The 22,348-nt window shown below is 42.1% G+C and overlaps 1 protein-coding gene across 2 annotated transcripts; it reads right to left on the reverse strand.

The window, feature by feature from the left end:
* Positions 1-940: 940 nt before the first annotated feature.
* On the reverse strand, positions 941-22,055 carry LOC112216169 (matrix remodeling-associated protein 8). Of its 2 annotated transcripts, XM_024375953.2 has the most exons (13): positions 21,890-22,054; positions 20,754-20,875; positions 20,215-20,647; positions 19,162-20,009; positions 12,879-12,905; positions 12,414-12,719; positions 12,170-12,271; positions 11,551-12,060; positions 4,824-4,988; positions 2,851-2,881; positions 2,652-2,725; positions 2,437-2,490; positions 941-2,302 (listed from the first exon to the last, which is right to left on the reverse strand). In XM_024375953.2, exons 4-13 carry the CDS (start codon positions 19,178-19,180, stop codon positions 2,277-2,279), a joined length of 1,314 nt encoding a protein of 437 aa, XP_024231721.1. In that variant the 5' UTR covers positions 19,181-20,009; positions 20,215-20,647; positions 20,754-20,875; positions 21,890-22,054; the 3' UTR covers positions 941-2,276. The 2 variants fall into 2 exon arrangements, with proteins under 2 accessions (XP_024231721.1, XP_024231722.1); XM_024375954.2 differs by lacking the exon at positions 12,879-12,905 and having other exon boundaries at positions 21,890-22,055.
* Between the last annotated feature and the right edge of the window lie 293 nt (positions 22,056-22,348).

The raw sequence follows: 22,348 nt of genomic DNA on the forward strand, positions 1-22,348 counted from the left end.
GCAGGCAGGTGTGAGTGCATCTGCACGCACAGTGAGGCAAAGACTTTTAGAGGATGGCCTGGTGTCAAGAAGGGCAGCAATGAAGCCACTTATCTCCAGGAAAAACATCAGGGAAAGACTGATATTCTGCAAAATGTACAGGGATTGGACTGCTGAGGACTGGGGTCATTTTCTCTGATGAATCCCCTTTCCAATTGTTTGGGGCATCCGGAAAAACGCTTGTCCGGAGAAGACAAGGTGAGCGCTACCATCAGTCCTGTGTCATGCCAACAGTAAAACATCCTGAGACCATTCGTGTGTGGGGTTACTTCTCAGCCAAGGGAGTGAGCTCACTCACAATTTTGCCTAAGAACACAGCCATGAGAAAATAATGGTACCAACACATCCTCAGAGAGCAACTTCTCCCAACCACCCAGGAACAATTTGGTGACGAACAATGCATTTTCCAGCATGATGGAGCACCTTGCCATAAGGCAAAAGTGATAACTAAGTGGCTCAGGGAACAAAACATTGATATTTTGGGTCCATGGCCAAGGAAACTCCCCAGACCTTAATCCCATTGAGAACTTGAGTTCAGTCCTCAAGAGGCAGGTGGACAAACAAAACCCCACAAATTCTGACACCATCAGTCAGGATGTGGCCCATAAGTTAATTGACAGCATGCCAGGGCGGTTTGCAGAGGTCTTAAAAAAGAAGGGTCAACATTGCAAATATTGACTCTATGCATCAACTTCATGTAATTGTCAATAAAAGCCTTTGACACTTATGAAATGCTTGTAATTATACTTCAGTATTCCATAGTAACATCTGACAAAAAATATCTTAAGACACTGGAGCAGAAAACTTTGTGGAAATTAATATTTGTGTCATTCTCAAAACTTTTGGCCACAACTGTACATTGTCAACAACCCCATCTGGACGCATTGATTCTGTTTAAGGCTTGATTTCCTGAGTTTTATTCCATGTATAGCCTTTCTTTGTGGTCCATGATCATCAATCGCATGAACTTGGTAAGAATACCATTATAACAGGTATAAAGGCTTAATACAGATTTCTAAGCAAGTTATGAACTAATAATTAACAGCATAGCTATAAAATACTTGTGACCCTTTACAAACCCTTTACACACAGAATGAATGTTACTAGTATATTACTTGTAAATTACAGGTTTGTGCAAATACTTTAATAAACATTCTCAACTAATTCTGAGCTTGCTGAGCTCTGAAATCAGAAAACAGAACATGACAGTTTTCCCACATACATTTAAAGACAACATGCTTTCGGAAAATGAAGTCATATAGTGATAGAAAGTATTTTGTCATGTACCAAAAGACAAGGAATGTTGAAAAGCACACACTGGTTGTTTTTTGTAATATAAAATACTTGACATCAAATATCTGTGTAGTACAATACAAAATTGAAGACATGTTTAGCCATATTGAAATAACAGCAGATCAGAATACAGAATACACAAGTATGAAAATATGAAATAAAATATAAAAAACTGGCGCAGCAACAGAAACGTTTTGGTAAGAGTGTTTGGTAAGAGTGTTTGGTAAGAGTGTTTGGTAAGAGTGTTTTGGTAAGAGTGTTTGGTAAGACTGTTTGGTAAGAGTGTTTGGTAAGAGTGTTTGGTAAGAGTGTTTGGTAAGAGTGTTTGGTAAGAGTGTTTTGGTAAGAGTGTTTGGTAAGAGTGTTTGGTAAGACTGTTTGGTAAGACTGTTTGGTAAGACTGTTTGGTAAGACTGTTTGGTAAGACTGTTTGGTAAGACTGTTTGGTAAGACTGTTTGGTAAGAGTGTTTGGTAAGACTGTTTGGTAAGAGTGTTTGGTAAGACTGTTTGGTAAGAGTGTTTGGTAAGACTGTTTGGTAAGAGTGTTTGGTAAGAGTGTTTGGTAAGAGTGTTTTGGTAAGAGTGTTTGGTAAGAGTGTTTGGTAAGAGTGTTTGGTAAGAGTGTTTTGGTAAGAGTGTTTGGTAAGACTGTTTGGTAAGAGTGTTTGGTAAGAGTGTTTTGGTAAGAGTGTTTGGTAAGAGTGTTTGGTAAGAGTGTTTGGTAAGAGTGTTTGGTAAGACTGTTTGGTAAGAGTGTTTTGGTAAGAGTGTTTGGTAAGAGTGTTTGGTAAGAGTGTTTGGTAAGAGTGTTTGGTAAGGGGTGTCTATAAAAAGAGAGTCCCTCCTGTCCTTTTTGGATTCCACCATTATAAACCCTTGTTTCCTCTTCCTAGTCATGTGTGTCTGCTCTGGAGCCGCCAGCGGCATATCAGCTCTCTCTGTCTCATATCCACAACTTTCCATTCATTTCTAGAGAGAGAGAGAGATGGAGGAGGGACGAATAAGTGGTAGGAAAGAAATGAGAAGTGACATTAGCAAAAAACAACGGCATTAAATGAGACATGCAATTGTTGCTTTGAACCCCTGCTGTCACATACACTGACCTTTATTGCAGCCTTTAGACATATCTCTCTCTTTCAGTAGGTTGTTTTTGTAGTCTAAGGATAGAAAGTGCAAAAAGGTGGGTCATTAAATTCGCCATGTCATGATGTACCATGCCGTATGAGATCTGTGCAGCGGCAGCCATTATTGAGTCACCCTGTTCAAACTCTAGTTTATATGAGGTACAGTAGGGCCTACAGCAGCATGGGAACCTTACCTGAATTCGGGTATTCCTGGGTGCAGACCTTCAGCTCTGTGGCATCCAATGCAACGTGGCCAGTCACATGACTCCTGTTTACCAGTAAGAGAGGGAGGTGGTTAGTGTTAACAGTTCAGTGAGAGTTCAGCTCCTCCTTAAAATGAGTCATGTTCTCATTATCAAGTGTGACCATCCACCATACTAAATCAGTTCTGACCGTTCAGATCTTCGCAGGTCGTACTCCAGCCCTAAAACAAGATTAAACATACTTTAATCACACCATTACAGATCACCAATCACACACAGAGCCATTTAACTGATTTAAATATGAAATTGAGGACATTCATACAAATATATAGTTTGGTTATGTGTGAAAGAGAAGAGTCACGAAGAGATATATACAGTTGAAGTCGGAAGTTTACATACACCTTAGCCAAATACATTTAAACTCAGTTTTTCACAATTCCTGATATAAAATTCAAGTAAAAATTCCCTGTCTTAGGTCAGTTAGGATCACCACTTTATTTTAAGAATGTGAAATGTCAGAATAATAGTAGAGAGAATGATTTATTTCAGCTTTTATTTCTTTCATCACATTCCCAGTGGGTCTGTAACGGGTGTCGTCGTCAGATGAGGAGGAATTGGACCAAAGTGCAGCGTGATAAGTGTTCATGTTTTTTATTTAAACTGAACACTATAACAAAATAGAGACATAAAAAGCTCTAAGGTCAGGGTGTGACAGGGTCAGAAGTTTACAAACACTCAATTAGTATTTGGTAGCATTGCCTTTAAATTGCTTAACTTCGGTCAAACATTTCGGGTAGCCTTCCACAAGCTTTCCACAATAAGTTGGTTGCATTTTGGCCCATTCCTCCTGATAGAGCTGTTGTAATTGAGTCAGGTTTGTCGGCCTCCATACTCACACACGCTTTTTCAGTTCTGCCCACAAATTTTCTATAGGATTGAGGTCAGGGCTTTGTGATGGCCACTCCAGTACCTTGACTTTGTTGTCCTTAAGCCATTTTGCCACACCTTTGGAAGTATGCTTGGGGTCATAGTCCATGAAGGCCCATTAGCAACCAAGCTTTAACTTCGTGACTGATGTCTTGAGATGTTGCTTCAATATATCCACATCATTTTCCTTCCTCATGAAGCCATCTATTTTGTGAAGTGCACCAGTCCCTCCTGCAGCAAAGCATCCCCACAACATGATGCTGCCACCCCCGTGCTTCACGGTTGGAATGGTGTTCTTCGGCTTGCAAGCCTCCCCCTTTTTCCTCCAAACATAACGATGGTCATTAAGGCCAAACAGTTCTATTATTGTTTCATCAGACCAGAGGATATTACTCCAGAAAGACCGATCTTTGTCCCCATGTGCAGTTGCAAACCGTAGTCTGTCTTTTTTTTATGGCGGTTTTGGAGCAGTGGCTTCTTCTTTGCTGAGAAACCTTTCAGATTATGTCGATATAGGACTCATCTTGCTGTGGATATATATACTTTTGTACCTGTTTCCTCCAGCATCTTCACAAGGTCCTTTGATGTTGTTCTGGTATTGATTTGCACTTTCTGCACCAAAGTACGTTCATCTCTAGAAGACAGAACGCGTCTCCTTCCTGAGCGGTATGATGGCTGCGCTGTACCATGGAGTTTATACTTGCTTACTATTGTTTTTACAGATGAACGTGGTACCTTCAGGCATTTGGAAATTGCTCCCAAGGATGAACCAGACTTGTGGAGGTCTACATTTTTTTTTCTGAGGTCTTGGCTGATTTCTTTTGATTTTCCCATGATGTCAAGCAAAGAGGCACTGAGTTTGAAGGTAGGCCTTGAAGTACATCCACAGGTACACCTTCAATTGACTCAAATTATGTCAATTAGCCTATCAGAAGCTTCTAAAGCCATGACATAATTTTCTGGAATTTTCCAAGCTGTTTAAAGGCACAGTCAACTTAGTGTATGTAAACTTCTGGCCCACTGGAATTGTGATACAATGAATTATAAGTCAAATAATCTGTCTGTAAACAATTGTTGGAAAAATTACTAGTGTCATGCACAAAAAAAAGTCCTAACCGACTTGCCAAAACTATAGTTTGTTAACAATACATTTGTGGAGTGGTTGAAAAATGAGTTTTAATGACTTCAACCTAAGTGTATGTAAACTTCAACTGTACAGAGGAAGACACACACTACCTCTCTTTCTGCGTCGTCGGGTTAGCACAATGACGATTGTTATGATGAAGGCTAGGAGGAAGAAGGTAGCCAGGAAGTAGCCCATCTGCTGGAAGAAGTGCCCTGGGTACTCAGGGAGAATGACGTTGATTACCCGTGGTCTCTCAAGTTCAACCACATCAGGGCCTGAAGGTAGAAGGACAACAGTGGATTCATCCGTCCACTAATAACACTCAATACTTTATAAACACAGTCTGGTGGTTCAAAGTACATTGTCTTGTTCACATTGTGTTTTAACCATGCTCAGTGAAATTAAAATGTCAATCAAACGATTTATGTTAATGATAGTTCAAATGATTATATGTAATGACTATATGTCTTTTATATTGCATTTTGAAGGACAATTACAACAGTATGTTATTTCTGCTTCAGTTAAAAACAATTGTGCTTATTTTAGGCTGGTTTTCATTTCTCTCGGGGAGCGTAAGGCAGAGAGCATGAGGTAAGGGAGAGCAGCTTTATGTCAAAACACTTTTCAGCTGTAACGACTTCCAGACCTGATGCAATGCAGCTGCTATTTTTCTCCTTAAAATAGAAATACAGATTAAACAAGAAAGGAAAGGTAGGAGGGGAGAGGGGAGGAATTCTGTTGTGTGCAGACAAGTCTGTCTGAATGAGTTTTCCAGTTATTTACTTATTCTCATAAACACAGTCAACCTTTTGCACAGTATGGAAAAATAAATCCTAGCCGTTGCCATCTCTCTCAGTCCCTGAAACTCCACCAGTCTGACTGGTCCATGTGAGCAGACATATGACAACACTCACCTCACAGTCATCAAGTCCTCTGCAACACAAACACAACTTCTGACAGTTTTCAGGCAGAATTGTGCAATACACCAAAACATCAGACAGAGAGAGGGGGAGGGAGAGGTTTTTGTTAATTGTGAAAACCATATAATTTAATAGATAAAAATAGCTATTTCAGATTGGCATATACAAGTGTTTCTTCCCTCACTGAGGTGTTTCTTCCACTGTCTAGAATCTGCTCAAACCCTACGCACACAATAATATGTCATCCATCCATACTTTTCCATTAGACAATAACAGTTACTGCACCATAACCCTCAAGCATGCCACTGTTATCAAACAGGTCTCGCTCTCACCTGCTAGGGTGAGAACAGAAATCATAGTCATTGGGGATGATGATGGTGGAGACCAAGCTTGGGAAGGCTGATGACACTAACAAATCAAATCAAATGTATTTAGATATTATTTACATCAGCTGATATCTCAAAGTGCTGTACAGAAACCCAGCCTAAAACCCCAAACAGCAAACAATGCAGGTGTAGAAGCACGGTGACTAGGAAAAACTCCATAGAAAGGCCAAAACCTAGGAAGAAACCTAGAGAGGAACCAGGCTATGAGGGGTGGCCAGTCCTCGTCTGGCTGTGCCGGGTGGAGATTATAACAGAACATGGCCAAGATGTTCAAATGTTCATAAATGACCAGCAAGGTCAAATAATAATAATCACTGTAGTTGTCGAGGGTGCAGCAAGTCAGCACCTCAGGAGTAAATGTCAGTTGGCTTTTCATAGCCGATCATTAAGAGTATCTCTACCGCTCCTGCTGTCTCTAGAGAGTTGAAAACAGCAGGTCTGGGACAGGTAGCACGTCCGGTGAACAGGTCAGGGTTCCATAGCCACAGGCAGAACAGTTGAAACTGGAGCTGCAGCACGGCCAGGTGGACTGGGGACCGCAAGGAGTCATCATGCCAGGTGATGGCACTACTCCATACCCTACTGAGACCTGTTAGATAACTCAACCCAACCAAAATAGTAGTGATTTCCATCACCTTGGGGCATTTCTCTAGTTTAAATCTATTGTCCTTGGCCAAAGCGCAGGTTTGTCATGACTAGCCTGAGGATATGTAAGAGGTTGAGGCAGGCTTTAAATAAGAAATGATCTGAGGACAGGTACCACTCCTGGGTGGATCTAGCAAACCGCACCAGTCTTACAGAACAAATTGTAGTCAATTAATCTAATTTAACACTTCCCAAAGGGCATCAAGGTTGCTAATTATCTCTTGTCTGTTTTGAATGATGTTAATATGCACAAAACCGCAGTGTCACGATCAAGGTCAACTCTCTGGAGAACAATTCGTCAAGCCTCAGTTCTCTCTTCGTGTCTCAGCTGTTGACGGTTTCATTTCCCCTGACAGATAAAATGAGAACATACACGCAGAAACACAGTGTGACGTGCCATGCAGACTGCAGGGGTCACACAGGGTGTGGTTTTAGTCTTGTTGAAACATTGTGGTTCATTTGCAGCCAATGAGCTGAGGGAAGACATCTTCATTTAAACAAAAAGGCACTGACAGCATATTCTATTCTATGCTAGCTACACGCTGTTACTGATACTTATGCACGTTCTTGTGGTCACAACAGAACCGAGTTCTACTTCAGCTTGCCATAAATGATTACAGTGTAACAAAAGAGAGGGGTAATGACTGCTGCAATTGTAGAGGATTGTAGAGGTCAGCACAGATAAGAGTTGGCTGGATTTAACAAAGGAAAGGGCACAACTACGTAGGAGAAAAGTAAAGATAAAATGAAATACCTCAAGCCATATATGCATTGATCCATGTGAATGTCTTCCCTGCATACTTTACAATGCTGTTAAATGGGTCAACCTATCTTAAAAGGTTGAAGCAGGATCCAAATCTAACACAGAACCCCCCCAACTATTCCCTTTTATGTCCCAGCTGGCCCAGATGCTGAACAGATGTAGCACACTTCCTTCTGCTGCTGATAAACACGCCACAAGCAGAGGGCCAGAGAGAAGGAGAGAGACTAGAGATGAAGTGGGTAGGGATATACTACTGTTCTGTAAAGATAGGGTACTGTTCTGTAAAGATAGGGTACTGTTCTGTAAAGATAGGCTACTGTTCTGTAAAAATAGGGTACTGTTCTGTAAAGATATACTACTGTTCTGTAAAGATAGGGTACTGTTCTGTAAAGATAGGCTACTGTTCTGTAAAGATAGGCTACTGTTCTGTAAAGATAGGCTACTGTTCTGTAAAGATCTACTGTTCTGTAAAGATAGGGTACTGTTCTGTAAAGATAGGCTACTGTTCTGTAAAGATAGGCTACTGTTCTGTAAAGATAGGCTACTGTTCTGTAAAGATAGGCTACTGTTCTGTAAAGATAGGCTACTGTTCTGTAAAGATAGGCTACTGTTCTGTAAAGATAGGCTACTGTTCTGTAAAGATAGGCTACTGTTCTGTAAAGATAGGCTACTGTTCTGTAAAGATAGGCTACTGTTCTGTAAAGATAGGCTACTGTTCTGTAAAGATAGGCTACTGTTCTGTAAAGATAGGCTACTGTTCTGTAAAGATATACTACTGTTCTGTAAAGATAGGGTACTGTTCTGTAAAGATAGGCTACTGTTCTGTAAAGATAGGCTACTGTTCTGTAAAGATAAGGTGCTGTTCTGTAAAGATAGGCTACTGTTCTGTAAAGATAAGGTACTGTTCTGTAAATATAAGGTACTGTTCTGTAAAGATAAGGTACTGTTCTGTAAAGATAGGCTACTGTTCTGTAAAGATAGGCTACTGTTCTGTAAAGATAGGCTACTGTTCTGTAAAGATAAGGTACTGTTCTGTAAAGATAGGCTACTGTTCTGTAAAGATAAGGTACTGTTCTGTAAAGATAAGGTACTGTTCTGTAAAGATAGGCTACTGTTCTGTAAAGATAAGGTACTGTTCTGTAAAGATAGGCTACTGTTCTGTAAAGATAGGGTACTGTTCTGTAAAGATATACTACTGTTCTGTAAAGATAGGCTACTGTTCTGTAAAGATAGGCTACTGTTCTGTAAAGATAGGCTACTGTTCTGTAAAGATAGGCTACTGTTCTGTAAAGATAGGCTACTGTTCTGTAAAGATAGGGTACTGTTCTGTAAAGATAGGCTACTGTTCTGTAAAGATAGGCTACTGTTCTGTAAAGATAGGCTACTGTTCTGTAAAGATAGGCTACTGTTCTGTAAAGATAGGCTACTGCTCTGTAAAGATAGGCTACTGTTCTGTAAAGATAGGCTACTGTTCTGTAAAGATAGGCTACTGTTCTGTAAAGATAGGGTACTGTTCTGTAAAGATAGGCTACTGTTCTGTAAAGATAGGCTACTGTTCTGTAAAGATAGGCTACTGTTCTGTAAAGATATGGTACTGTTCTGTAAAGATAAGGTACTGTTCTATAAAGATAGGCTACTGTAGAGAGTCTGGGAGAGATTAGGGATGGATGGAAATTTACAGAATCGGTACCTAGAGGAAAATGGGGGAGGGTCATGCTTTTTACATTTTAGTCAAGGGGAGGGTTTAGTATTTTTTAAATCTGGTCCAGGGGACGGTCATGTAGTCTGTAATTGATGACATTTAAATATTTCTCCGTGTTTTAGAATGAGTTGCTCATTAGTCTATATATTAATGTGTGCCCGATGCCGCACCTCATCTCTGGGGAATATCAAGTGTGCCTATAGGCTATGTAGTGTGGTCGCTATCAAATTATCCACAGCCTGTAGGCTATACGCTATGAAGTACATGCTCAGAGAAGCACAGAGCAAAGTTATATTTCCTAGATAGCTGCTGGGATGGTTTAAATTAAACTAGGCTACATTATGTACTGGATATTCCAACCATGAGCCCCGGCCTGCTCTACTCTTGCTGATCAAACCTTTTGTGCTGCCTAACCAATGCTGTGCTGTGTAGGCCTACAGTGGCAGTACAGGAGGAGAATCCAAAAATTATTCAGAAAATAGTTTTTGATTAGGCCTAGTCCAAAAAATGCAATATCTTGCACAAGGACCGGCCTATAGCCTATGCTCTTTAAATAGCCTACCTCCTTGTCAGTGAAAGGCTGTTAAGTTAAGACCAGGATCCGAATTGAGGGGTATGAGAGGGTATGTCATAGGCCTTAAAGACAATGACAAAAAAGCACAGGCCTACCCCTTGTTAGCTTACCATTTTGAAGAAAATCTAACGGATCCGATTATAAAGTGATATATAACAGTGCTTTGGTCGGCTAGAAACAAGCTGTAAAATACCCGGATGCATATGGGAATATCATTGTTTAGTTTCTTTGACATTCAGAGATGGAGCTACAACCCTCTATAGCCAAGGATACAAAAAATTTACTTTGTTTGGGAAGTAATCTAATTCTGTCACTATCAATTGATTAAGCTATCCATATTCTGTAAAATAGAAGATGGTTTAACCCAGACTTCTTTTAGGGAAACACTAGCTACCTTATCTCATTGGGTTAACCCACGGAAGAAGAGTAGCTAGAAGTTAAAGCATACATTTTTCTGCATCAGGTAGACCTAACTTTTGAAAGTACCATGCTCAGATTCATAATAATGTCACAGATGTAATTATTTGCAAACAGAGACAGTTTTTTGCCAACAAGACAGACTGATTTGGCATTGGATAAATATGATAAGATGAACACATAGGCCTATCACTCAGTCCATTCCTAGCCTGTAATTTCAGTAATTTGTGTGGTATTAAAAATATTGTGTCAAATTACATAGAATTGCATGAAATGTTTATAGGGATATGTTTTTCTCAAATACGATGAAAGAACAACATTCTGGCCCACAGCCCTGTGTGCTATCAACATTCTTGCGTTGCCATGTAATGCTCACAGGATGAAGAACAATTTCTAGAAACGGCATATCTAAGGCTCTGGTCTGTCCAAAAAGGGAGGGGAAATGGTAGGCATGTTCTCTGCTATCCACTTTATGTTTAAAAAAATCGAAGCACTCAGGGAGGGGTTTGGTAAAAATATGTTTTGCTGAAAGGAGGCCCATCCATTTTCATTTCAGACAGGTCAGATTTTCTCCATGTAACCCTTATTATAAATAACGTTCACTCCCTAATGAAACTAAAAGAGACTAACAGAGAAATCCCAATGCACCAGATGCAAAGCCTAACCATGCTCCCTCTTTCCCCTGGAGTCTGGCTTTACTGCTCCTGTCTGACTCTGTGGAGCTAAAATGGTGAACTAAGTCATTGCTCAACTGTGGAAAAAGGAAAAAGGTCTCCAATGAAAATGAGAGCACTTCCGTTATGGGCAATTAGTGGCCTTCCAGACAGACTTTTTCAGACAGGCTGCCTGCTGTCCAACATCACAGTCAGATTCCCCTTCTCCACACTCCAAAACTCTCAGTTCTCTCTCGCTCTGTCTCCCTCTATGACTTTTCTTTCTGCAGCCAAATGCATTATTTCATCATTTTTTTCTTGCTCCCTTTTTCTCAGTCTGTTTCTTTTGTTGCCTCTTTCAACCATTCCTCCATTCCCTCTTTCTCTCCCCCTTCCTCTCGTTCGGACAGGGAAAAGGTTTGAGGATCTGCCACAAAGATGCACTGACTTAACCAACCAAAAATGCCTATACGTAAAAATGACCCATAAATACATCCCAGGAACAGTGTTCTCAGACCACAAAAACTGCTGAAAAGACAGACACACACCAATCAGATTAGGGAAAGTGAAACTCAGAGAAGATGTGAAAAAGAGATTATAGAGAGAAGATAGAATGATTTATAGTTGAAAAGAGAAAGAGAAAAGAGAAAGTGCTTTCAAAGAACAGAACTGTAGTTTCATTCTTACTTTGCGATGTTCTAATGAAGATTTAAAAAGGTTCACATTTCCCATCAGAAAAGCAATTCCTAAAATAAAGGGTAATGCTGAGTCTCTTACTTAGGTCATCATTGGGGAGTGTGTGGGGGATAGCAAGGACAGTCGGGACAGCAGGGGCAGCAGGGGCAGCAGGGACAGCGGTGAGGACCGGAGGAGGTGGGGGCAGTGAAGGCCCCACCATGAGCCTGTAGATGAGTCTCTCGTGCAGGCCGCAGTAGTGGTGGTGCAGGTGACAGGAGTACAGGCCCTTGTCAACAGGCTGGAGATTAGAGATGGTCAGAGAGAAATCCCCTACAGAGAAGGCATCCTCAGAGACACTCATCTTGTCCACAGGGAAGAGTGGTCCATACTGCCGGCGCTCTCCAGAGGCGTAAAGGTCCACCAGGCGGTCAGCTCCATCAGGTCTCACCCCAGGTGGCTGCCAGTCCCAGTGGGCTACCTGCTGCTGGTCCTCCTGCTGGCCCTCCATCCACAGAGGCCGCCTGTTCACACAAGGCAACACCACAGAGCTCCCCAGCAACACCACAAACACTGTCTTGTCCCCGTCCCAGTAACGCTTCTCCTTACGGACTGAGACAGGACAGGTTGAAATGTGTTATTAAAATAAGGGAAACAAATAGTGGCAATACACAAAATTAATTAGATTGTTACTATTCAAAAATGTATTGAGGGTAGTCACCTGACTTGGTGGTGTTGAGCTGTATCTTGATGGACTGGTGAAGCTGGCAGTAATGGTGATGCAGATTACAACTATAAACACCTCGATCAGCTGTTCCTACATCTGGAAGAATAACATACATTACAAGTACATTTCTAGATTCCAAGAATTTGTGTAATATTAATGTCGTCCAGCGTGAAATGACTGAATATTTTATGGAGCGTTTGCAGTCATGATCATACAATAGACCACAGGCCCAACTCACTGTTGATGACGAGGGAGAAGTTCCCGTCAGTGAAGGCGGTTTTGGGGATGGTTATGCGGCCCTTGTTGAACCCATTATAGACTCTCTCTTTGACGCCAGCAGACATGTCCAGTATCCTTTCCACAGAGTACTCTGGTGTGCTCCGGAACAGGTCCCAGTGGACCACCCTCTGGCGATCCTTCAGCCGGTCCCAGGTCCATATCATGCGGGGGCTGTGGCAGGGCAGCACGGCCTGGGTCCCGGCTGGGAGGGTGATGTTACGGGCCTCCACCACCACATCTAATTTGCTGCTGCTCTGGCCCCATGCTAATGCAATACACACATATGGGACGTATTAGTAAACTTGGCAAAGACCTAAAACCCCATGAATCACACACTACAAAACAAAGCCGCAAACACATGCATAAATGTTTTCAATGCAATAAAAGGAGTTATGCAATTAAGTCATATTTTATGAGGACGTACCACTGGGCAGGAAGAAGACAGAAGAAACTGAAACAAATAATAGAAAATGCAACTGAGTCATCATAGGAACAATAACTATCTGTCTGGCAGGGTTGGACCTGAGCTGATCCCTGACTTCTGGTCATGATGCTGTTGTTGTGAACGGATAGCTAATACAGTAGTCAGGACTGACTGGTATTACAGCTGGGTAACTGAGACAACTGGGTGGAGGGATAGAGAAAAATAGGCCAACAGAAAACCAAGAAGAATATGTAAGAATGAAGCAGGGAGGAGGAATTAGATAACAGGGAGTGTCAGCACCAAAGGAACAATAAATACCATGATTGTTTTCATTAAAATACTGTATATGCCTGAATTTAGAATTTAGAGAAATAAGTAAGTGAGATGTACAGTACCAGTTAGAAGTTTGGACACACCTACTCATTCAAGTTTTTTTTCTTTCTACATTGCAGAGTAATAGTGAAGACATCAACACTATGAAATAACACACATGGAATCATGTAGTAACCAAAAAAGTGTTAAACAAATCAAAATACATTTTATATTTGAGATTCTTCAAAGTAGCCACCCTTTGCCTTTGACAGCTTTGCTCACTCTTGGCATTCTCTCAACCAGCTTCATTAGGTAGTCTCCTGGAATGCATTTTAATTAACATGTGTGCCTTGTTAGAAGTTAATTTGTGGAATTTCTTTCCTTCTTAATGCGTTTGAGCTAATCAGTTGTGTTGTGACAAGGTAGGGGTAGTATACAGTAGATAGCCCTATTTGGTAAAAGACCAAGTCCATATTATGGTAAGAACAGCTCAAATAAGCAAAGATAAATAACAGTCTGTCATTACTTTAAGATATGAAGGTCAGTCAATTCGGACAATTTCAAGAAATGTGAAATGTTCTTTAAGTGCAGTCGTAAAAATCATCAAGCGCTGTGATGAAACTGGCTCTGATGACGACTGCCACAGGAAAGGAAGACCCAGTTACCTCTGCTGCAGAGGATAAGTTCATTAGAGTTAACTGCACCTCAGATTGCAGCCCAAATAAGAGTTCAAGTAACAGACACTTCTCAACATCAACTGTTCAGAGGAGACTGTGTGAATCAAGCTTTCATGGTCAAATTGCTGCAAAGAAACCACTACTAAAGGACACCAATAATAAGAAAAGACTTGCTTGGGCCAAGAAACACAAGAAATAGACATTAGACCAGTGGAAATATGTCCTTTTGTCTGATTTTGGGTTCCAACCGCCGTGTCTTTGTGAGACGCAGGGTAGGTGAATGAATGACCTCCACTTGTGTAGTACCCACCGGGAAGCATGGAAGAGGAGGTGTGAGGGTGCTTTGCTGGTGACACTGTCAGTGATTTATTTCGAATTTAAGGTACACTTATGTGTGTCGCACATTTGCCCCATTATCCCTTGTATATTTATACCTGTGTTCTCTGTTGTCTGTTGCCAGTTGGTCTTGTCTCATCAAGCCTACCAGCGTTTTCCCCCTACTCCTGTTTTCTCTCTAGTCCCTGTTTCCCGGTTTTGACCATTCTGCCTGCCATGACCCTGAGCCTGCCTGCCGTTCTGTACGTTGTGACACTGCCCTGGATTACTGACCTCTGCCTGCCCTGAGCATGCCTGCTGTTCTGTACCTTTCGGACTCTGATCTGGATTACTGACCTCTGCCTGCCCTTGACCTGTCATTTGCCTGCCCCTGTTTTGTAATGCACTTTTGTTACTTCGAACTGTCTGCATCTGGGTCTTATCCTAAGGTCTGATAGTACGAACTGGCCCTGACTGACTCAGCAGACCTGCAACATCATCTCCTCCCAAGGGGCCACCATTGGGAGACACAAGGAGTTACTTTGAGGTCTTCTGGATGGATTTCAGACCTTGGCAGAACGCCATGACTGTGCCTTGCTTACCTCCTCCAAACTGCTTTGCTGGAGGGTCAGGAACTTGTTGGGCGTTTCTCTCCCAGTGTTCCCTCATCTTCGAGCTGCAGCACCCTGACTTCACCCTGTCAGTACTCACCTCTCCCAAGGTCCCGTTCACGTGGTCCCCAGCTGCTGACCGGGTGTTTCTGGACCTAAAGCACCACTTCACCACAGCTCCCATATTAATCCATCCGGACGCATCCCATCAGTTCGTGGTGGAGGTAGACGCTTCGGATGCCGGAATGGGGGCCGTCCTGTCCCAGCGTTATGCCCTAGACCTTAAGCTGCATCCCTGCGCCTTTTTCTCCCATTGCATTAATGCAATGGAGAGGAATTATGATGTGGGGAACAAAGAACTACTCACGATGAAGATGGCCTTGGAGGAGTGGAAAAACTGGTTAGAGGGGGCGGAACTTCCATTCATAGTGTGGACGGATCAGAACCTGGAATAGCTCGACGGGCCCTGTTTTTCACCCAGTTCAACTTCACCATCTCATACTGCCCGGGGTCTAAGAATGTTAAGCTGGACGCTCTTTCACACCGCTATTGCCCCGCTTCTACACCCTCGGACCAAGGGTGGGGGTCCCGGCTAACCCGGATGTTTCTCCCAGATGCTGCCCACTCCCCGGTCTTGGAATGAGCTCATTCCTCCAGGCTTGCCTGTCACCCTGGCTCCTGTCGGACCGTGGCCTTTGTGCAACAATGCTTTTGGTGGCCCACCATGGTTTTGGACGATTCTGAGTTTGTCGCCGCCTGCACCGTCTGTGTTCAGAACAAAGCTCTTCGGCATGCTCCGGCTGGCCTCCTTCAACCTCTTTCTGTCCCTCACTGTCTGTGGTCACATATATACCTGAACTTTGTTACTGGTCTCCCTCTGTCTGATGGAAACACCACTATCCTCACTGTGGTGGACAGGTTTTCCAAAGTCGCCATTTCATTCCCCTCCCCAAGCTACCTTCTGCCAAGGAGACGGCCTAGCTCATGTTGCAGCACATCTTCTGGATCCATGGACTTCCAGTGGAAATGGATTCCGACCGTGGTCCTCAGTTCTCGTCCGAGTTCTGGTAGGTGTTCTGCACATTGGGTCGTCGGCCAGCCTGTCCTCCAGGTTTCATCCCAAATCCAATGGCCACTCAGAGCATGCCAATCAGGAACTGGAGCCTCGTCTCGGCCAAACCCACCCCCTGGAGCCAGCAACTCGTGTGGGTGGAGTACCCCCGGAACACCCTTCCCTGCTTGGCCACTTGGGCTCTGTCCCTTCGAGTGCTCCGTGGGTTATCAGCCCCTGCTCTTCCCAGAGCAAGAGAAAGATGTCAACATACCCTCTGCAAAGATGTTTGTCCGGTGCTGTCGGAGTACCTGGAAGAATGCTCGGTCGGCTCTTCTCAATACCATCTCCAGTTATCGTCGACCCCGGCTCCCCGCTATCATCTTGGGCAGAGGGTATCGCTCTCCCCTCGGGATCTGCCCTTCCGGGTAGAGTCCCGCAAACTTTCCCCCTGTTTTATTGGCACTTTCCCCATCTCCAAGATTATTAGCCCCTCTGCTGTTTGTCTTCTGTTGCCCCATATCCTCCGTATACATCCCACTTTTCATGTTCTAGGATTAAACCTATGTCTCACAGCCCATTGTTTGCTGTTTCCAGGTCCATCCCTCTCCCCCGTCTCATCGACGGCTAACCCGGCATACACGGTGAGGCACCTCCTGAAGGTTCGGCCGTGGGGCAGGGGATCCCAGTACCTGGTTGACTGGGAGGGTTATGGCTCGGAGGAGAGGTGCTGGATCCCCGCTAGGAACATCCTGGACCCAGCCCTCATCACCGAGTTCCATCGCAGGCACCCCGGTCAACCAGGTATACGCCCAGGTAGGACGCCAGGGGGTGTCCCTAGAGGGGGGGTACTGTCACACCCTGATCTGTTTCCTATGTCTTTGTGCTTGTTTCTGTCCCCCTCCAGGTGTCGCCCAATTGCCCCATTATCCACTGTGTATCAAAGCATTCTGCAGCAATACACCATCCCATCTGGTTTGCACTTAGTGGGACTATCATCTGTTTTTCAACAGGACAAGGACTGGCCTTCACAAGCACTTGACCTCAACTCAATTGTGATGGTTTGGGATGAGTTGGACTACAGAGTGAAGGAAAAACAGCCAAGAAGTGCTCAGCATATGTGGGAACTCCTTCAAGACCGTTGGAAAAGCATTCCAGGTGAAGCTGGTTGAGAGAACGCCAAGAGTGTGCAAAGCTGTAATCAAGAATCAAGGCAAAGTGTGGAAACTTTGAGGAATATAAAATATATTTTCATTTGTTTAACACTTTTTTGGTTACTACAATGATTCCATATGTGTTATTTCATAGTTTTGATGTCTTCACTATTATTCTACAATGTGGAAAATAGTACAAATAAAGAAAAACTCTTGAATGAGTAGGTGTGTCCAAACTTTTGACTGGTACTGTATATACTTCTCTACATTTGTGTTTTTACTCTCTTGGGACTGGAGGATTCCCTGTTGCAAGTCATCTTTTTCTAACCCAGATTTTCACTAAGTGCCATTACATGTGCTGTTTACCTAAGGGCCAGCAGCAGCAGTGAGATGTATACAGCCCAGGCAGCACACAGAGGCTTTATTCATTCCCCTGATAACCTCTTTCAAGGCCAAGGTCCTGGGGGATAACAAAAAGTGACCGCTGCCACAGCCCAGCACTACAGCTGGCTGCCTATTACATAGGTCATAGATGTCTATTGTAATACCAGTGTATGTTAGCTATTCTTGTCAAGTCACATAGGTTTAGCAGGCAGGTTTATGTTTTGTTTAAATTAACGCCATAAAAATGGATCGTAATGGTTTTGAGTAGGCCTACAGTATTCTGTTTTGAAGGGGTAGTTGTGGGGTTTATGAGAGACAATAGAGACCAGGTGCTTGTCTCTATGGGCATTGAAATACCAGTATTTATTTCAAAGGATCGTTCTGGATTAAAATGACTCTCATCCACTTCTGACACTTTAATGCTGATGTTTTATATAACTAGACAATACCAAGAAGAAGAGGCTAGATGTCTCATCTATATGATCAACATGTCAATGCATGTCAATGAGTGAAAAAGTGTGTCAGAATTTGAGTGACTGCAGTCGAAGGGTTTTGTACAATGAGCTCATAATAGTCCAATACTGAGTATGCCACTGTACTTGCATGTGAGAGCCTACTGGAAAATGGTGGCGTGAGCAGCACTGAAGAGTATAAAGTATTCTGTAGACAGAGAAGAAACTGTGTCTAAAACCCTATCATTTTCTCCTTGATCTCTGATGCAGTAGCTGACTGACTAAGGCAGCCAGATGAACACGTAAAGACTTAACTACATGCTACTGGATTGCCATGTTTAATGACTGCAACTTTCACAATAACTTAAATATTAAGGTGAATCCCTATTGTGTTTTATATTCAATGTTCAGTTTTAACATGAATTTATTCATTCATGAGGCCACAGGAAGAAATCATGCACATGGTTTCCTCTCCTACCAATCTTTGCAACCACCACGATACTGGTAAATCATTCAGCTGTGAACACGTTATCACACTAATACTTTTCTTTTGCAAGAATTCATGAAGAAATTACTTTTTTTCACAGTTCATATAAGACATTGTTATTTGCTAGGAGTCTAAGTCCCCTAAATGTTTTTTTTTCGGAGTGGTAATCCCCTTCCCCCGTATCTCGGGTAACTTCAGCTCATTTATGGTGAGACACTCATTACTGACACATATAATGACAGGCTGCAGGGATTGTGCTGACTCTCCTATTCTGACCGCAGTTAACTCAAAACACATCGGAATGAACCCATAAGAAAAGCACCCACACACCACCAGATAACTGAGGCAGACATGATGCACATTTTTTTTGTTGGTGTTTACCTCATTTGCACAATGCCTGTCCCGGATAAATTAACATTTGTTCAATTCAGTCTATTTGATTTTTATACACTCCTCTATCACTGATCGGTCAAAATGATACGCATACACTTCATAAGTAGATCAACAAATAAATAAATAACAAGGGGGTCAAGACTGTAATTATGATTGTTTTCGGCTTACACCATAAAGTAAGGTGATGGAGATCATCACCTATAGCTACTTCTTTCACATTGTACAACAAACTTTTAATTGTCAAACAGAACAAACAAAATACCAATGGAGAACAAATGTTTGACTAACCTCAGTACAAGAAACACCCCCTTAACTGTGTATAACATCTTAGAAATACATTTCTTAAAGCTTTACCATCTTCCCTGGCATTGACTCTTTAAAATGGTTTGCATAGCCTACTTCTCAAAGTGTTGTTCTTGTTTTAGTAAAAACATAGTTGGAACTTACTTAGAAACAACCGCAACATGTCTTCCAGTCTTTCTTCTACAACTCTTACTCAAAGAAATGGGATAAAAGTAGGTAGGTTACAACACAGTGTTTTGCGCATCAATGGATAGAGGACAGCAACACCTGAAGAAAGTTCATCAACAACAAAACTGCAGAAGTCTCCAGAGTGTAAACCAGCTGTGTATGTCCCTCCTTCGCTTGCCTGTGAAACCCTACACCTTCCTGGCACTGCTACTGAGTGAGAACATCTTTGAAAGTGATCACTTCTTCTGACCTAATATCACAGCTTACCAGAATAGTTGTATAACTTTGTCACTGACTGAACAACAGTAGACTATTTCAGCTGAACATCTTTGAGACTGCCAAGTTCACAATGTTCAATGAAACAAAGGTTGTACAATACTGCCACCCACTGTTTAACTTAGGAAACTGAATTGGAGAAGGTATTAAATAACAGCCTATTGTAAGAAGGTATGAACATACTGGTATGATATATTAAATAAGATAAGTAGAGTGAATAATCAGGATGTGAGAAAAATTGTCTTGTTTTTTTTACCTACTTGCAACAACCATCACACTTAACAGGAGAGGGCAGAACACAACTGGAAAATGTCCACATCACTAAATGTCTTATTTCAAGTAGCAGAGAGGAGAGCAGGCTTATGAGAAGCATGTAATTCCTGTCAGTCAGCAGTGTGCCAGAAGAGTACAGACGTTCAGTCTGTACTCTTCAATCTCTCTGAGACTTTGGATTGTTTGTTGAAGATCCTCTGTGTATTCCATCCTTCTGGGGATTTCTTCAGTCCAGCTCACATCCAGATCCTCTGAAGATCCTTCTCAAAGCGTTTCTGGATACAAGTACACAGTCACTGTTAGATATCTCATAATGGCTATAATAATACAGTAAACAGGTCTGTTCATAATATGTTGAATGCGTTGGGAACATTATTACTGAGGTAAACTTAGAGAGCTGTGCAGTTAAGAGTTCATACTCATAACAATAACAACTAAGAGCACAACATTCTTCCTCCCATCTCCAGCCAAAACACTGACCTGCTTCTTTTTCCTCCTGCCATCCATCTCCTCCTCAGGAACTTGGTGCGTTTGAGCAGCTTCTTGTACTTGTGCCTGTTCATCTTCCACCGCCGGATCTCCAGCACGTTCTTACAGCGGAGATTCTGAGCTACTTAGTTACTGGGCCTTCACCCTCCTCCAGGAGAGGGCCTCTTAATTAACGGGGGCAGTAGCGTGGTGTCCTCCAAGGCAGAGGAGACACTAGAAGGGGAGGGAGTAGTGCAGCTAGAGCCAGCTCTTATGTGGGGACACTGATGGATTACGAGGGATGAGGAACTCTTCCAGCTCTGGCTCCAGTGTTGGGGAGGCTGTGTGTTGTCTGCTGCTGGTTTTACATTTAGAGAAGAGCAACGAGTAGGAAAGACAGGAAGTAAAGATTCACTCAATGACTGTCCTGGAGTCTGAAGTGCACCTGAGCATTGAAGGAGAATAAACAGAATTGTATTAATTTACTGTTTTCAAGTGATAGTGCCACACTTTAGGTTAGCTATAGATCTGACATGTCTTACAACACTTACCAGTACCTCTGCAAAGCAGACTTAGGTGAGGGGCCACCCTTGAGATAAACATATCTATGACTATTCAAGTGAAGTCATCAGGAATGAATGAGTGAGTATGTTTCTCCAGTGCATGCAGTACCCTAAGGAAAAATGTTAGATAACAACAGTCATGTCAGATGTAAAACCTGCAATATTAAAGGGAAATTTCACACATTTTCAACTAAATTTTCATCATGTCCAGCACCACCACAACATCAACGTATGTGAAAATTGCACATTTCTATGTTTTGTACTAAAAAAGATAGAGGAAATAAGTGTTTCCAATGACATCATTGGTGTGTATTGTGTAATTTTAAACAATTATGAGTAGGCATTGCCTACTAATTGGTTGATGATGTCATTGAAAACACTTACAGTGGGGCAAAAAAGTATTTAGTCAGCCACCAATTGTGCAAGTTCTCCCACTTAAAAAGATAACAAGTTCAAACAGGTGCCATTAACACAGGTAACGAGTGGAGGACAGAGGAGCCTCTTAAAGAAGAAGTTACAGGTCTGTGAGAGCCAGAAATCTTGCTTGTTTGTAGGTGACCAAATACTTATTTCCCACCATAATTTGCAAATAAATTCATTAAAATCCTACAATGTGATTTTCTGGATTTTCTTTCTCATTTTGTCTGTCATAGTTGAAGTGTACCTATGATGAAAATTACAGGCCTCTCTCATCTTTTTAAGTGGGAGAACTTGCACAATTGGTGGCTGACTAAATACTTTTTTGCCCCACTGTATCTATCTTTTTTACTACAATTTTCACATATGTTGATGCTAAGGAGGTGCTGGAGATTATGAATATAAATATGAAGAAGAGAAATTGTGAAATTTCCCTATAACTAACTGTATTGCTGGACCATAGTTTACACTTCAGGCAGTTAACTGGTAACTAGCCAGCTGCTATCTAACATTAGCTTAGCTGACAGCTACCACAGAGATCCTGTTGATTTCCTTGAATGGTAGCTGCTTTGCTAGCTAGCTAGTTTACGCTACTCTGAACACTCAGATTATGATGAAATAGTCCCCAAACAGTATTTCCAGTATGACGTTTACTAACGACACATGATTGAAACGACAATTAAACTAATTGATTCCCAATGACTTACTTGGCAATAGCTACAAGTGTAGCTAACATTAGCATATATTTTCATTTTTAATGTGACTCCAGAAAAAGACTTCCGTTCAGCTCCGAGTCACTTGGTTTCCACTAGCTAGCTACCACCAACACAAGTCAAAATTGGCTATACATCATAAAAACAAAAATGTGCTTTTTAGTCTTAATTTAAGGTTAGGGTCAGGTTTAAAAACACATTTAAGATTTTTTTTAAAAACATCCATAGGTGGCGTGGAAGCTAGCCACAATAAGATTTGTCACAGTAATGGCATTTACAGTTCGCCTTTAAAATAAAAGTCCCCCATTAAAAGTCCATAAACCGGATACCAATAGTGGAATCATGACATATTTGGACTAGATAATGCTGAACAAGGTCGGAATGTTGCTATATACATTCTACGAAAGACAATAATTAGTTAGTTTGACACAATAAAAGTATAAATCTGTTGAA

The sequence above is a fragment of the Oncorhynchus tshawytscha genome, linkage group LG16, assembly GCF_018296145.1.
Source record: "Oncorhynchus tshawytscha isolate Ot180627B linkage group LG16, Otsh_v2.0, whole genome shotgun sequence".
NCBI lineage: Eukaryota > Metazoa > Chordata > Actinopteri > Salmoniformes > Salmonidae > Oncorhynchus > Oncorhynchus tshawytscha.